Below are 17075 nucleotides of genomic sequence, written 5' to 3' on the forward strand. Positions count from 1 at the left end.
AATTTCATACTTGGCAATGTTTTATAATTCTCTCATCTTCCCAGCTCAGATGTACTGTGCACAGCTGTGCAAGGTCCCAGAGTGGAGTGGTCAAGAATGCCTTTCTATAATCTGTCCATGCAACACAAGAGTCTTTTTCCAAGTCACCACATGCACACCAACATTGGCACAATGTAAGTAACAGTACTCATTACGTACTGAAATTTTAAATCTATCTGTTGGGATTTCACAGAACCATGACAATTGGGACAAAATTCTACTTAGAATTTTATAAGATACTCCACTTGTATCTATACTTCTTTTTGGCACTTGACATGAACTTTTTTGTTGTTGTTTGCTTTTTTGCGGGGGTTTTTCAAGATAAGATTTCTCTGTGAAACAGTCCTGGCTGTCCTGGAACTTGCTCTGTAGACCAGGCACTCAGAGATCTTCCTGCCTCTGCCTCCTGAGTGATGGGATTAAAGGAGTGTGCCTGCACACCCTGCTGTGACGTAAACTTTACAATGGCAAAAAATGTATAATTTAAAGACAAAGCAGAAGTCTAAGATCTAAGCACCAGAAGGAAGGAGAGAGTAAGCTACAAGGGAAAGCTTGGCTCTTGAGAAGTTTCGAGTACCACAGGATTAGTCTAATGTAACTGAAAATGGCTGGAGAGAAACCTGTTTCTGAAGATGGGAACTTAGGGCAAGCATGCCCTCTACTCCTGCAGCCAAGAAGATTGGCATTAGCACAGACACCTGGGCTGAAGCCCACAGGGAAAAACCGAGGCATTAACAGCCAGGAGAGCAGCACACCTGCCCCCGTGCCTCTCACAGCAGGTCTACACAATTGGGAGCTTCCCAGAGACATTTTATTTACAAGCAGCAATCAGGCAACTGTAGCCAGCTGTGTGGAGGAGCGGACTGGATCCAAGACTATATAACCCCACAGGAGCAGACCACTGGGTCCTACAAAATAAGTTTTCATAATCCCAGTCCCAGGTGAGTAAAGCCAACTGAACTGTGGCATCTGAGACCAAAGCCACATCCCAACCAGCAAGCTCCACGCTGCTAGGACAACAGACAACAGCCCTTAACTAAGATGCAGCATGGTTCTCCTGAGCTCTGTGAAGAGGAGAGAGGCCCTCCAGAGGAAAAAGCAAAACTGTTCACTCTGCTTTCCCGCGTTCTGTGAGCAGGATGCCCTGTGTTCAATAGCAAATTACGAGGCATACCGAAGAAGGGGAAGAACAGTGCAGTCAACAGATGCTGACACAAGACGGCCACATGATTATAATTAGGAAGCAAGTATGTTCAACAAAATCCCGTGTATGCTACAGAAACTGGAGAAAAGTACAGAGACTAAGAGAACCCAAGGAAATTCCAGAACCGAAAAACACAGCACACGAGATGGGAATGATCTGGGAGGGTAAATCAAATTATCACAGAAGAAAAGAGCAAAATGAACTTTAAGAGAGGCCAACAGCTAGCCGGACCAAGGAAGGCTGAGGAAGGACTGCCACAAGTTCAAGGCCAGCTGGAGTTCAAGACCCTGTCTCAAAACACAAGGGAAGTCAGATGTGGTGGCGCACTCCTTTAGTCCCAGCACTCGGGAGGCAGAGGCAGGCAGATCTCTGAGTTCTAAGCCAGCCTGGTCTACATAGCAGGTTCCAGGGCAGCCAGAGTTACAAAGGTCTCAAAAAAACAAAAACAAAAAACAGTAATAGCCGGGCGGTGGTGGCGCACGCCTTTAATCCCAGCACACGGGAGGCAGAGGCAGGCGCATCTCTGTGAGTTCTAGGCCAGCCTGGTCTACAGATCGAGATCCAGGACAGGCACACCAAAACTATGCAGAGAAACCCTGTCTCAAAAAACCAATAATAGTAATAATAATAATAATAATAATAATAATAAAAGGGAAAGGGACAGGCATGATGGCACATGCCTTTACGCCAGCTCTGAGTCCCAGACCAGCAACAATCAAGTGTACCTAGGTAAGGGGCAGGAACACCTGAGGCTCTATCTCTGAGGCCCGGGCATACAAGGGGCAGACAGAGTAAAACAATAGCTGAGAGCAATCCTCTGGTGAGTCAGCTGCACCGGAACTGACACCTAAGACCCGTTTCAAAGCCACGGGGCTCGGAGGTGACGAGTCAGCTGCAGCTGCTGTAACAAATACCTCGGAACCTTCCAACCTGAAATAAGCCAAGTACTTCTGGATTCCACTCCCGTGAAGCATCTAACACGCTCACGTTCTTAGAAAGCAGAATGGTGGCGGACAAAGGCTAGCAGCAAGGACAGGCAAGTGTTGAGCGGGTATGGAGTTTGCAAACACCCCAGAGTCTCAGACTGGGGCAGGAGACAGCCGGCTGCTATGTAGGTGCCGGGTTCAGCTCCCCGAACTCCATTAGGTGGCTCCCAATGTCTGCAGCTCCAGCTCCAGGGGACCCGATGCCCTCTTCCGCCTTCCACGGGCAACCGCACACACGTGGTGCAAACAAACTCTTTCAGGTACACATATACACATATGTAAAAATAATACACTAACAAATATTTTACAGCTCACAGGCTGATGCTACTGCATGCGATGATGGTAGTAAGTTCAATACTGACTTTCACCACAATAATCACTGTTGTAAGAGCTTAACATTTCAGAAATAAGCATTCAGAAAAATGGTAACTACATGTTCAAATTGCTGTGAAAGGAAACCAGGTACGGTGGTGGCACATGCCTTTAATTCCAGTACTCTGAGGCAGAGGCAGGCACAGATTTCAAGTTCAAGGCCAGGCTAACCTAGCAAGCTCCAGAGTGAGACCCTTCCAGTTAAAAAAAAAAAAAAAAAAAAAAAAAAAAAACCAACAACCAGAACTGATTTATGTAGGAGGAACATTCTAGGTGATTTCAATTTATATCTTTATGTTTTTCTTCCTTCCAGAAATTACTATCATAAACATCTATTAGGGTCTTGTGTGTGTGTGTGTGTGTGTCTGCATGTGTATGTGTCTGTATGCATATGTATGTATGTGTGTGTGTGTCTGCATGTGTATGTGTCTGCATGCATATGTATGTGCATTGTGGGGGTGGGGTGGGATGTGGATACCTAAAGAGTCCAGAAGAGAGCATCAGGTCCTCTGGAGCTGGAGTTACAGCAGATGTGGGTGCTGGGAAATCGATCTTAACCACTGAGTGATCCTCAAGGAAAGGAATCTTTTCATATTTAAGAAAGACATGTCATAATGACAAGGTCAGTTGATTATGATATAAAATTACAGATGTGTAATGGGGCTTAACGGGGCTTCAGGATACAGGGAGCAAAAATGACAAGTTGAAACAATAAACAAATTCACAAAGACTTTCTGGTATTTGGCAGAGCAGGCATTGTAATGATATATAAAACCTGAACAGCAAAAAAAACGGCCAATTTATATAGCAGAGAAGCTGTACCCAGCTCGCACCTTGTGACTACAGTCCCAGCTGAGGTAGAAAATCCCTGCACAGTCAAGGTCATCTGGAAGACAGGACAGGAGGAAGAACTACATCCAACAGAACACACAAGTCCTTCAAGCATAAACGCTCTATTTACCACGCCCCAAACCGACAAGGATTGGAATCCTGCAGAAGATACCCTCAAACCACAGCAGCAATAGCAAGACATGTGGGGAAATGCCAAATCATAGGAAGGAAACAGCCCTGCTGTAATTACACATGGATCAAACCACAGGAGATATGAGAAAGTACTCCAAGTGATAGCAAAAACACACGAAGTGTGCACAGCGCAACTCATAGTGAAAAGAGGAGTTGTAAATATTTCTGTCTGGGGCCGATAGTGGATGGCCCGGTGGGTTTGGGCATTGGCTGCCAAACCTACGGACCCGAGCACAATCCCTGTAAACCACATGGTGGAAGAGAGAACATTCCACAAGTTATCTGCTGACCTCCGCACGGGCACCCTGCCCATCTCCTACCACCTCCAAATAGATAAACGTAAAAAGAAGACATTCAATATTTCTATCATTCAGGAAAAGGAGCCACACCTAATATGTTAGAAAAGATGTACTAACTTCACATAAATACATATAAACAAAAAGCCAATTCAATAAAAACTGACACTGGGCATGGTGATCCCGCCCCCCCCCCCAACTCCCAAAGCAAGGAAAGAGGGTCAAGGGTTAAAGGCCAGCCTGGGAGATACAGTAAGAACATGTCTCAATAAATAATTTTTTCAAAGGACAACAGACAAAAACCAGTGAAATCAAGTAAGTGGTCTAGAAAACTGGTAAGCAACTTGCTGAACAGACGAAGAAAAAAGAAGGTAAATTATCGTTATCAGGAATAAATGAACATTCGAAGAGGAAGAGGCTCATGAGGTTACCATCGGCAAATGCCACCACTTCCATGAGACAGATTCTTTTAGATGCACATTATTAAAACTGACACAGGAAGAAACAAATCTAGGGGCCAGGGCTGAGGCAGGGGCTGCTGACAGAGATCCCCCTGCATGTGTGTAGCCCTGGGTTTAATCATCAGCATCGCAAGAGAGTGGGTGGTGGTGGGGAGGAGAAAGATATCCAAATGGAGCCAAAATGGCCTCCTAGAGACTGTTCCCAACACAACAATACCAAACAAAAACAAAAATAGCAATAGTCATCTCATCAAATTTCTCAGGAAATAAGATAGCATCTTTCTGTAACACGAATCTTTTCTGTAACACTTATAATAAAATACCCAGAGTCAGATAGTGGGGTGAAGGCAGAAAGATCAGAGAAAACAGAACAAGCCACAGCCAACCTCACCTCACCAACTCCTCAGGCGATCCCGTTTCCATGAATCCTCAGACTGGAAGCCTGAGTCCTCACCCCTGAGGGTCTCAGTTGAACTGCTTAAAAGTCTCTAGTTCCTGGTCCTCACGCCTTATATACCTTTCTGCTTCTTGCCATCACTTCCTGGGATTAAAGGCCTGTGTCCTTCCCAAGCAAAGACATGAGATCTCAAGTGCTGGGATTAAAGGCGTGTGCCACCACACCTGGCTCTGTTCCCAGTGTGGCCTTGAACTCAGAGATCCAGAAGGATCTCTGCCTCCCAAGTGATAGGATTAAAGGTGCGTGTCACCACTGTCTGGCCTCTATGTCTAATCTAGTAGCTGGCTCTGTCCTTTGATTCCCAGGTAAGTTTATTAGGGTACACAATATAATGGGGTACATAATATAACACACATCTTTTTCAACTTGTTTGTTTGTTTTGAGGTCAGTCTGAGAGGGTTTTGGTGAGAGGCTGTCTAGCTTGGAATGACTTAGGACTTACTATCCATCCCATGCCAGCCTTGACCTTCCTGCCTCAGCCTCCCAAATGCTATTCTCTATAGTCAATTCTCTTTATTAGCAGTTCTTAACCTGTGTGTCTTGATTGCTTGGGGAGTTGCATATCAGATATCCTGCATATCAGATATTTGCATTCCGATTCATAAGAGTAGCAAAATGACAGTTATGAAGTAGCAATGAAATAATTTTATGGTTGGGGGTCACCACAGCATGAGGAACTATATTAAAGGGTCTAGGCATTAGGTAGGTTAAGAACCACCGCTCTACATGAAATAGTATAAATGTGACCTCTAAAAACTCCAACAAAGATGGCTAAGAAAAGTACAGACCATAATCTCAAATAAACACCATCACAAGGGCTGGGAACAGCTCCACGGGTATAACCAATGCCTTGTTGCCAGAGTCCCCAGGTTCAATCCCCAGCACTGCATAAATTAGGCATGGTGGCACATACCTTTAATCCCAGTTTAGGAGGCTGGGAGACAAGAGTATCAAGAGTTCAAGGTCACCCGACTACATAAGCTCAAAGCCAGCCTGGGTTACATGACATTCCATCTTTAAAAAATAAATAACCACAATTGCAAACATAAAAAAAAAAAAATACCTGGTAAGGAGACTGGAGAGATGGTTCATTGGGTAAGAGCACTTGCTACTCTTTCAAAGGACCCAGGTTCAATTCCCAGCACCCATATCACGACTCACAGAAGTCTGCAACTCCAGTTCCAGGGGATCTGAAAGCCTCTTCTAGTCTCCATGGGCACGAGAGGTATGCAAGTGGTACACAGACAAAGTAGGCAAAAGAAGAAAAAAAAAAAAACCTCATAAAAATAAACAATGGTAAAAGCCAGGAGCAATGGTAAAAGCCAGGAGCGGTAGGTACCTCATGCCTATATGAGCTTTAGAGCAACCTGGACTACACAGGAGTCCCAAGTCAGCCTAAGCTACAGGGACCTCATTTCAAAAAAAAAAAAAGGTAAAATTCATACAGCAACAATACATATATGAGAACAATTTTCCAGGAACAAAAGTTTATTTAGGATTTCAAAGCGAGTAAACACAATCATGCTTTGAGAAGATAGGAGACAATGCCCTAAGATGCTGGGCTCAAAATACAGGCACAGGCCCGGGGAGAGGCTGCTCAAGCTTGTGCATGGGCGGGGCCCTGCCTGCAGTCTCCAGGGCCTGCATTCATGCACACACATGCATGCAGGTAAACACACATAACCCTGATACATGAAGTATGAGGCTGTCTGTCTCTTTCTTCAGTCTGCTCAAAGGACAAGCAGAACTACACACGAGCACCAAGCACACCTGGAATCCAGATCTGAAATGCCGCTCATCTCTCAAAGACACAAACAGTTCCTTCCAGTTCCGGGGCCGGAACAAGGAAGACACAAAACAAGCATGCATCATCTTTTTTTATGCCAGAAACAGAGAAGACACTTTAAAAGAAAAAAAAAAAAAAAAAAAAAAACAGGAAATGTCAAAGAGACACAGGAGCGGGCCTCCAGAAGCTGCCACTGTCCAAATTTAGGAGAATGGCATTTTGGTGATGATTAAAAGTAGCAGCAACAATATGGGTAATATCCGCTGACTGAATTTTGAGACATCTTAGTATATCCTAGAAAAGAATTCATGGGGAGAGAAGTGGGTCCCCAACACACAATGCCAACTACTGGAGAAAGACGGGAGTATTTCATGGTGTGGCCTTCCCAGCGATACATGAGCTTGGCAATTCTTAGTGGATGCTTACCACATTAAATAAGTAAGAAAAGGGGTATACAACACTCAAATATTCCTCCCAAGTTACTTGATTACAATGGCAAAAATGGTAACGCCAAGGTAGAAATACCAACAGCCAGCACTTAGCCATGTGAGCAAAGTTCTGGTAATAGCAATGCCATTGATAACCTGTGCCATATAATCCAAGAACACATGAACTCACATGTCAAAACTGCTCAATCTGTCTCTGACCCTAATTATAATGAAATAATCAGACAGTTGAAGGTATGTGAAAATCTCATATCTCAGATGCTGCAAACAGATCATGATTATCTGATGTGGTAGTACATCCCTATCACCCTGAACTTGGGCAAAGGCAGGAGGATCAATTCAAGGTCATCCTGAGCTACACACTGAGATCCAGGCCAGGCTGGTCTACATAAGACTCTGCTTCAGTAAATAATAATAAATAAATACATTTAAAATAAAGGGGAGATGGCACTTACCATGCAAATGAGGCCCCAAGTTTAGATGCCTTGAACCCACACACAACCAAGAAAGCATGGTGGCTGCCTACTGGGAGGTAGAGCCAACGGATGCCTATGCCAGCTGGCTAGCCCAAGTAGTTAGAATCAGTGAGCTCAGGGTTAGCACGAGAACCTGCCTTAATGAATACAGTAGAGTAATGAAGGAAGACAACTTATATCAACACTGGGTCTCCACATGCCTGCACCACACACACACACACACACACACACACACACACACACACACATATTCCATAGATGCACACACACACAACACATACATGCAAATCACAAAGAGTAGGCTGGGAAGATGAGTCAGTCGATAAAATGCGTGCTGAACAATCATGAGGACTTGAATCCTGACCCCAGTGCCCACTGAAAACAATGGATGTGATGCCTAGAATCCCAGCACTGGGGAGGCTAGGACAACGACGGGGATCCCTGGGGTCTGCTGGCCAACTAGTCTAGAGTCCAAGATCCTGACTCAGTGAGTGGCCTCAAAAAATAAGGTGGACAGACGTAAGACATCATATACCCTCGTTGTGGGACATAGAGAAATCAAAGTAGAAATGGGCTAGAACTTCCTCTCTCCTGGCCAGCCCTCAATGGTGCCAGAAGGTGCTACCCAGACTGCTGTGGAGAACTGCCACCAACAGTCTAACTCAGTGGGGGGCTCAATGTGAAACAAGACTGACTGGTCAGATGGATAGGCCAAGTCTGGTATGAGAGTCATCCACCACTTGCTTTCTCATTGGACTGAAGGCCCTCTCCAAGGAAGGAGTTCATTTCTAGTACCGTTAGTTCGGGCTGGAGAGGCCGTAGCCCTAGTAGGGAAGCTACTGATGCTGTTTTACCAAACTGACACGATGTGCCCTCTAAATAACTATGTCTACGCCCATAGGGGGAGGGAGAAAGATGAACGCAATACTGACAAAGACTCTCAATAGAAACTTCTGGCTGCCGCACACACGAACACGTACACACCGCCTCTCTCACACACATATACACAAACTAATAAGTAAATAAAATAAATTCGTGGTCAAAAAATATGAAGGCTGGGAGTTTAACTCCATGATGGAGTGTGCGCTTAGTTCGAAAGGTTCTAGGTTCAGTTCCCTAGCACTACTAAAAAAATAAAAAAATTCTCCAAATGGCAGAGCACCAACACCAACGATAACCGAATGGGCTACCTTGTACTAGAGGAAAGAACATGCCACACAGGGCTCACAGCACAGGCTACAGGGTCAGCCCCGCCGCCTGTGAGCCCAGATTTGAGGTCAGGTTCATTGCAATGATAGCACCTGCCGAACACTATATCCTGAATTTTATTGTTTTATCCTAAGTAGGCAAGAAGAACATCGTATTTTTTAGGAGATGCACAATTATTCGAACAAAGGGTCATGATATGATTTATTCTTAAACAATTCTACAAACCATCACCTGCACACACGGTGCCATCACAGTGACTGGGTACAGCCGGTTTACAGCCGTTCTGGCAATGTTTTATAGATTTGAAAGTCCTCCCTCCAAAAAGTTCGTTAAAAAGTCAGAACAATTTAGAGTACCATTAAACAGTCTGGGAAGCCTGGTGAACTCTGTGTATGACCCCTCTCTTACGAACACTGGCACTCACTTGCCGAAACTAGAGAAGGAAGGCATGAGGGAGAGAAAGTGACACTTGTCTGAGCTCTGGAGGGCTCAGGGCGGTGAAGAGATCAAATCAATTGCTCCTGAGCAATCTGTGAAGCGAGAAAGCATTGCCAAGCGGGACTTCACCGGGTTTCTTAGGGAAAGTGAGGAGGGGTTAAAAATCTACACCTGGTCACAAAGGGCCAGAAAAAGGCAAGGCCGCCCTGAAATAGAAAGTAAGATGCTTACTCAGTTATCCTGATGCCTACCTACCACACAGCACTGAGCAGTGAGACAGAGCAGACCCAAGAGACTGGCTGAATAAACTGTGGTCTACACACCCCGGGGGCACAGTGAGCTGAGAAGAAAGAAAAGCTGTATCCTCCATAGACAGCATACTGATTTTTAGATGATGATGGTGTGAACATTTAAAGCCACCTGCAAAAAGGTATCTACAGCATACAGCCCTATGTGTCAGGAGGAAAAACTTACGTTATTAGAGAAACTCAGAAAGGATGCACAAGAAAATACTGAAATGTGTTACCTACGAAGACCGCTGAGGAAAGTGGTGGAAGGATTAGGTCTGGAACTTGCTATGTAGACCAGGCTGGCCTCCAACTCCTAGAGATCTGCCTGCTATGTAGACCAGGCTGGCCCTGCTTCCTCTGCACCCCGCCCCCCCCCCCCCAGTGTTAGGATCTAAGGCTTGCACCACCACACCAAACCCTTTCTACGGTTTTGACCTTTGGAACAAAATGGGAAGGGGGAAACTAATTTAAGAAGAAACAGATGAAACCAACTAGATTTCTAATGAATATTACTATAAAAGGGAGGGGAAAGCAATAATAATTAAAAACTCTAATCCCAAAAACCTTTGAATAGTTTCTAATCTCATAATCTCTGTGTGGGTAGGAATCCTGACTTGAGTCTAGAGAGCCGACTTAAAGGCTGGCACACTTACTGCTTGTGCAGAGTACCGAGATTCGGTTCCCAGCACCTACATCCGATGGTTCACAATCACCTGATCACACTCCAATTACAGGAGATTGATGCCCTCTGGCTGCCACAGGTACTGCACACATGTGGTGGTTCTAAACTCGTGCAGGCACAAACACATACAAATACAATAAATAAATCGTAAAGTAAAAAAAAAAAAAAAAAAAAAAAGACCTGACCTTGAGTTATTTATTGTAGGTTTGTTTTCTGTTGAAATTTGGGTATAAAAATTGTAAAAATTATACCATTACGCAACAGAATAAATAGACTGAGAACACTAGGAGTCAGGGTCCTCACTGGGGAAGAGGAGAAAGGTAAATTTAAGAGTCCAGAAAGGGAAGGACTCAGGTAGCTATGCAGCTGTGACTTCCAAAATATCTACACACCATCAGCTGCATCCACAAAGGGCCAGCCACCGATGACACCCCAATACCAACACCCCTAAGACCCAAGGCTTAGATCCCAAGGGTCATTTCCTGTGAGGAAAGTGGCCCTGTGGCCCTGAGTTCAATCATAGAACTGAAAAAAGAGAAAAAAAAAAATCAGAAACAGCATTTACCACTAAAAAGGGAGCCAGGGTTCCTTGCCCAAAAGGCTAATTCTACAGCTGGGGAGGGGCCATGTCATTCAAGAGTAACTTGGAACAGAGAGGAAGTCCCCACGACAAGGGGAAAACTAGTTCTGTGGTTGGGTCTGACAGGCGTCCCGACGGGTCATAAATAATGATGCACAAGCACAGGAGTAAAGAGAGGTGATTTCTTAGAATGCTGAGTGTTAACAGCAGTGGTGGAATTGAGGGGAAAATCATAATTTCACAACCATCTGCTTTAGACAAGAATCATCACTATACATCAAAATCTAGGGGTGAGGTCTGACGATGGTCCAGATACCCAGATACCCACACGGCGGCCTTCACGGGTCTACCACAGACAGCTTACTCATTCCAGGGGTAAAAGCACTAACGACGGGGTGGGAAGCCGGCCCATACTTGAAGCAAATGACCAAAATTAACCACTAATAAAGGTCAGCCAGCTACCGTGGGTCTCCCGATGAGCATCATGTTCCAGTCAGAAACTTACACCCTGAGTCTCATCCTATGGAACCTTCATAGACTCGAGAGGGGACAGCATTTCCTAAAATGTGTAACGTGAATTCTTCAGTGTCAACACCACTCAAGAGAAAGGGTGGGGCTGTGTTGCAAACACAGCAAGTCGTAACTGAATGCCTGTGGTAAAGATGGAGGGCTGCTGTCCTGAGGACCACGAGTGGGGGATGAAACACATTATCCAAACTCGACGAAGTGAGGGTGAGGATTATAACAACGGAGCTGCATCAGTTAAATCCCCACATGCCATAAATACACCCTGGCTACAGAAGAGAATATGGATGTTCTTAGGAAATCCACCCAGAAGTGTCACTATATAAATGGCAGGACATATGCAACCTACTTACAGAAAAGTTCAGAAAAAAAGTCACGTGTGAGGAGCTGAGAAGGCAGACTGGGCAACATGCCTCTTTCCCTCTCTCCGCTGTTCCTCGTCTCCCCTGAAAGCTTCACGGTGCTTTGTACTAACTTCAGAACAAGCGGACCACTAACACCAACTAGGTGTGAGGGTTCCTACCATGAGCGTCAGCTTAAACCCTCATTTCTCCCACCAACTACCTCACTGCTGCATACCAAATTTGGCCGAGGCACCAATTCTGGCTTTAAGCTACTTGTTTAAAATTTCGAGAGCTTTTAAGTGAAACTAGTGGTATGTGATTAAACTACTAAAACAGAAAAGGGGTCGGAAACAAACATTTGAGAACTCTGGGGATCGACACTGATGTGGCTGTTGCGTTTTGGCGGCACAATGTGCAAGGTGAGCTATTGTGTCCAGGAATGTCTAACACACCTTCTGTTACAGAAAACACAACGTCATCTAGCGAGAGAGGAACAGGTATGCAAAGATATGCGCACTCTATAGGAGACACTCTGAAGCGGGGCAAAGGGCAGCTCCCAGGTGGCCACCAGGCCACCAGGCCACCAGAGAGCAGTGTGTTTGGTGAGGGTTAGTACCCCCCATCACAGGTCAAGTACCCCCCATCGCACCTCTACATCAAATGAACCACAAGGTACAGCACAGATCAAAAAAAAAAGAGCAGATGCCACTACATCGTCGGTATGAAGGTTCAGAATGCTGTTAACGTGCGTAGTAAGTGCCCCAAAACAACAGCCCAAGGACAGGCAGAATGCTGCCGCCAGTGATTAACCCTAGGACAATCGGAGCAAGGGCATCACTCTTTTCTTTTCCTAAAAGATCACAAGCTGTTTTTTTTTTTTAAAATAACTTTCAGAAGGTAAACATTTTGTATCCAGAGAACTAAGTTTTCAATGTCCTTTTTGATGGAGATTGATCTCAGTGAGGAACATAAAACCAAAGCGGTGTCAGAAATACTAACCGCTTTCACTTGGCTTGTTTGCCGACTTGGGTTCTTCTAAGTCCCATGTTTTTCATTGTTTTAAAAATTAATTAAATCAACAGTTATTTTATTTTTGGAGATAAGATCAATCCTAAAATGAAAACTCCAGTTCCATAGCGAGAGTGACAGCAGTTAAAAATGATAACAAATACAAGCCGGGTGTCGGTGGCGCACGCCTTTAATGTCAGCTCTCAGGAGGCAGAGCCAGGCGGATCTCTGTGAGTTCGAGGCCAGCCTGGTGTATAGAGTGAGATCCAGGACAAGTATCAAAACTACACGGAGAAACTCTGTTTTGAAAAACATATATATATATATATATTGCAAATACAAACAGCCACAGTATCTTCAAAAGCTTATCAAGAGCTAAGGAAGTGCAGAGTAGGGTCTAAGCCAGAAGTTCTCAACCTGTGGGTTGCAAGACCTCTCACAGGGGTCATCTAAGACGGATGTTTACATTACGATTCACAATGGTAGCAAAACTGCAGTTACGGAAGTAGCAACAGAAGTAATTTTATGGTTGGGGGGCGTCACCACGTATGAAAGGGTCTCAGCATTAGGAAGGTTGAGAACCACTGGTCTCAACAATGTGACCTCCCTGTGACAGTGGAGGAAGACTAAACAGCTGAACTTTGAACTGCTGACTCCCTTGCTATCTCTGTTTATGATCAGGGAAGATGATGAAGGCCAGCGCGGTCTACAGGGTAAATAATATCTGAGAACTCAGAGCAACAAACAGCAGACTGCAGGCATAACATGAAGAATTTCATCTCTGGGAGTCAAAAGAATCTAGTGAAACTGGGGGGGGAAACAAAAAACAAAACTTAATACTAAAATTGGGGACTACCTTCTTTGCAATCTAAAATTATTCTTTCGATTAGGCAGTTTGGCTGAGAAATTAGCTCTCTCTGCACTGCTTGAAATACAGTCACATTCAAGGCACTTGGTTGTTTTGTTTTGTTTTTGTTTTTCAAGACAGGGTTTCTCTGTGGATCTCACTCTATAGACCAGACTTGGCCTCAAACTCACAGAGATCCGCCTGGCTCTGCCTCCCGAGTGCTGGGATTAAAGGCGAGCGCCACTGCCACCCAGCCAGGGTTTGGAATCCATCACCAATGAGTCTAAGGAGGTTGCTGGTATCATAAGCTAGTCTGAAGTGCCAATCACAGATGATTTTTATTTGGGTCTGTTCTCCTTTGCAAAGAAGCAGCTCTCCAGGACCCCCGGGGAAACAATCACTTTCTTAACACCTTTAGATTACAGGAATCCTGTCTTTCGGGGCAAGCTGAGTCCAGACATGATGCATAGGAGGAAATATCTAAGCCAAGAACCTCAAGTTCCCTAACTCTGACGTAGTCTTTCAACATTTCCTGAACGTAGCTGAGCTCCAGTCTGTGTGTTTTTCATGGCCAAAATATATGGTGGGTGCTGGTTTCTGATTCTAGGACACAATAGCAATGTGACTTCAGTCAAGTGTGTCACTTAACCAAGATTGTCTTAAGATGTATTACCTTAGCAGGACCTGTTGGCTCATGCCTATACCCCCAGCCACTCAGGAAGATGGAAAGTTCAAGGCCTGCCTGGGCTACAGAAAGTTCCAAGTGGCACTTTGGGAACCCCTGTCTTAAAAGAAAAACAGATAAAGGAGAGCTGGGGATGTAGGTCAGTGGTAATGCTCTTACCTAGCCTGTCTGAGGTCTTAAAAATGAATCCTCTATACCACTGAAGAAAGAAAAAGAAAATGTATAACCTTACCAGCCTAAACCTGAACCACTTTATCAGCAAAATACAAAATACAAAAACGGTTGTTCCGGGTCAGCTATCCACAAGAGTTCCAAGTCCATCTTACTCTTCCTATGTCCACTGTGAGTAGCGGGATGAATTAGTCTCTGCCCTGGAGTAGACCCTGTGCTGTTTGATAAATCGTGAACTCACAAACTACATGACAAATGCCAAGGAGCGGTCTATAAAAATGAACAAGGAAAGAACGCATATTTTATTTGTGTACTGATCTATGCAACAGCCGGGCGTGTAGCCTACCCAGGAGGCAAGGTTCTGCACTGCTGAACCACGCCTCCCAGCGCAATCAAAGACACCGAGAACCCTCCTCAAGGGACAGGGAGTGATCATGGATGAGCCAAGGCAAGTTTAAAAACATATAGCAGTTTGTTTTTTTTTTCTTCCCCTCCAGCGATGCAGCTGCACCAAGCAGAGAAGCATCGGATTAGCATCGTGTGCATTTGAGTCCCTTTTGCAATTACTACTCCCGATTATAAACAGATCTTGAGCTCCAGGGAGAATTTACTTCCCGGTCCAGAGAAGAAAACCAAGTTCCTTATTTTTACTAACAACGCCTTCTCCAATCAACACTCGCCTTCCCTGGGGCGAAGGGGCACGCCTCTCCGCACCACTAGGAGCCTGTGGCCGCGCCTGGGGGCGCCCGGCTTCCTAGCCCTGGGGACAGGGAAGGCTTGGGGCGGCGGGAGCTGGCAACTCGAGGCTAGGGACAACCAGGATCGGGAACAGCAGAGGCCGGAGACTGCCGGGTAGGGAACAGAAGAGCCTTGGACAGCTGTGATCCGGATGGGAGGCCGGGGACTGCCAGGGTGGGGACAGCTGAGACCACGATCTGGAGGCCTGGGACTGCAGGGTGGGGACAGTGGAGGCCGGTGACTGTAGGGGTGGCGACGACGAAGTACTGAGGACCACCGAGACTGAGGATAGCGGAGGCCGAGGACTGCCGGAGCAGGGCACAGCGGAGGCCGGGGACTGCCCGGACAGGCTACAGCGGAGACTGAGAAAGGGGAACCGAGGCTGCACTCACCCACTTTGTCCTTGCCGTACATGTGGCCAGCCACCTGATGCGACAGCGGCACGCAGCCTCCGAGCAGGCGCGGCACTGGCGGGCTGTCTCCGGTGCTCCCCGGCGGCCGCAGGCGCAGCGCAGGGGGCTCGGCGGCCATCGGGGCGGCGACACTCGGCGTCAGGCGTCAGGAAGGACCGGGCGGCATCGCCTGCGCAGGCCCAGCGCGCGGACCCATACCGAGACCGCGCTGCCCGCTCCGCGGCCCGCACTCTGAACTCCGGCCGCCCGCGCCCGGGATAAGGGCGCCTGGGCTCCGCCTCTGCCCGCCCCCTGCTTGCTCCGGCCCGGACAGGACCAGTCTGAGCATGCGCAAACGCTACTCGCCTGGATCCGGCCCCGCCGTGTTGAGCATGCCCAGAGGCTACCCTACTGGATCCCCGCCAGCACCTCACTGAACATGCGCAGAAGCCACCCGCTAGACCCGTTCACCCTTCCAGGAGCACGTCCAGAAGATTGACCAGCACCAAACTGAGCAGGTTCCGAGTCTGAGCCTACTGCCCAACAGCACTGAGCATGCTCAGAGCCCCGCAGGATGGGACTCTTGTCCCACGTATCCGCTGTTTGCTTCATCACCAGCACCCCAGAGCTTCCCGGGACAAGCAAGCATCCCCGGCACGTCCCGATGTGAGGTGCTCCACTCCTGGGAGACGGCAGCAGGGCAACCTAGAGAGGTGGCTGGTGATAGGCAGACCTCCCACCACGCCCTGCCCTCCCAGATCAAAGGGACAGGAGCATCCTGAGTGAAGATGTTTCTTCTCACACCTTCCAGTTGGCACCCAGCCTGACTGTTGCCTCAAAGTATTGTGACAAGTTTATGTGTTAGAGATTGACAGTCATCCTAATTCACTTTTCTTTTTAAAGATTAACTGTATGTGTATGCCGGTGCTCAGGGAGGCCAGAGGAGCAGGATTCCTTGGAGCTGGAGTAGCAGGCATGTGAGCCCACCTACGTGGGTTCTGGGAATCAAACTTGGGTCCTATGAAAAAGCTGTATGTGCTCTTAATCTCTAAGACTCTGCGGCCTTCTCAATAGTTTTCCTAAGTGAACACTTGTTTTTTTTTTTTTTTTTTTTTTAAGAGATGAACACTCTACTTATGTTTATTTATTCATGGCAGTGCTGGGAATTGAAGGCAGAGCGTTGTGCGTGTTGGGCAAGCACAATACCGTTGAGCAAGCACAGTACCGCTGACCTGCCTCGCCAGCCGGAGCAAGTTGTTTTTGTTTTTGTCTTCCTCGGACTCTCTGGGTAGATGACTGGCAAGGTCAAAGACCGAAGGTCCGGAGGCCCAGTGTGGCTAGCAGAGGTTCCAGATGCAGTTCCATCAACGCCTGTGTGTCTGCACTGGCACCCTATGGCAAAGTCTGGCCTGGCGGGACCCACAGCGGAGCTGGCCAGATTTGCAGGACCCAGCCTTGAGCTGGCCACCCTTTGCGTGACCGATAGCCAAAGCGGGCTTATGGCCGGGCTATAGGGCGACAGTCCTGCGGGTACTTGTCCTTAGTCACCTGAAACGCTCACAACTGGACCACCTGTAAAACCCGGCCTGGATAGGCTCGCCCGGCCAGCGCAGACGCAGT

General features: G+C 46.8%; 1 protein-coding gene across 1 annotated transcript in view; it reads right to left on the bottom strand.

Annotated features, from left to right (window-relative positions):
* Nucleotides 1–15663, bottom strand: part of Ipmk (inositol polyphosphate multikinase) — a 36104-nt gene extending 20441 nt beyond the window's left edge. Inside the window, exon 1 of the mRNA XM_059282176.1 lies at nt 15456–15663. Coding sequence (XP_059138159.1) covers nt 15456–15594 — 139 coding nt within the window. The 5' untranslated portion in view covers nt 15595–15663. The remainder of the gene's footprint in view (nt 1–15455) is intronic.
* Between the last annotated feature and the right edge of the window lie 1412 nt (nt 15664–17075).

The sequence above is a fragment of the Peromyscus eremicus genome, chromosome 16_21 (genome assembly GCF_949786415.1).
Source record: "Peromyscus eremicus chromosome 16_21, PerEre_H2_v1, whole genome shotgun sequence".
NCBI classification, from domain to species: Eukaryota; Metazoa; Chordata; class Mammalia; order Rodentia; family Cricetidae; genus Peromyscus; species Peromyscus eremicus.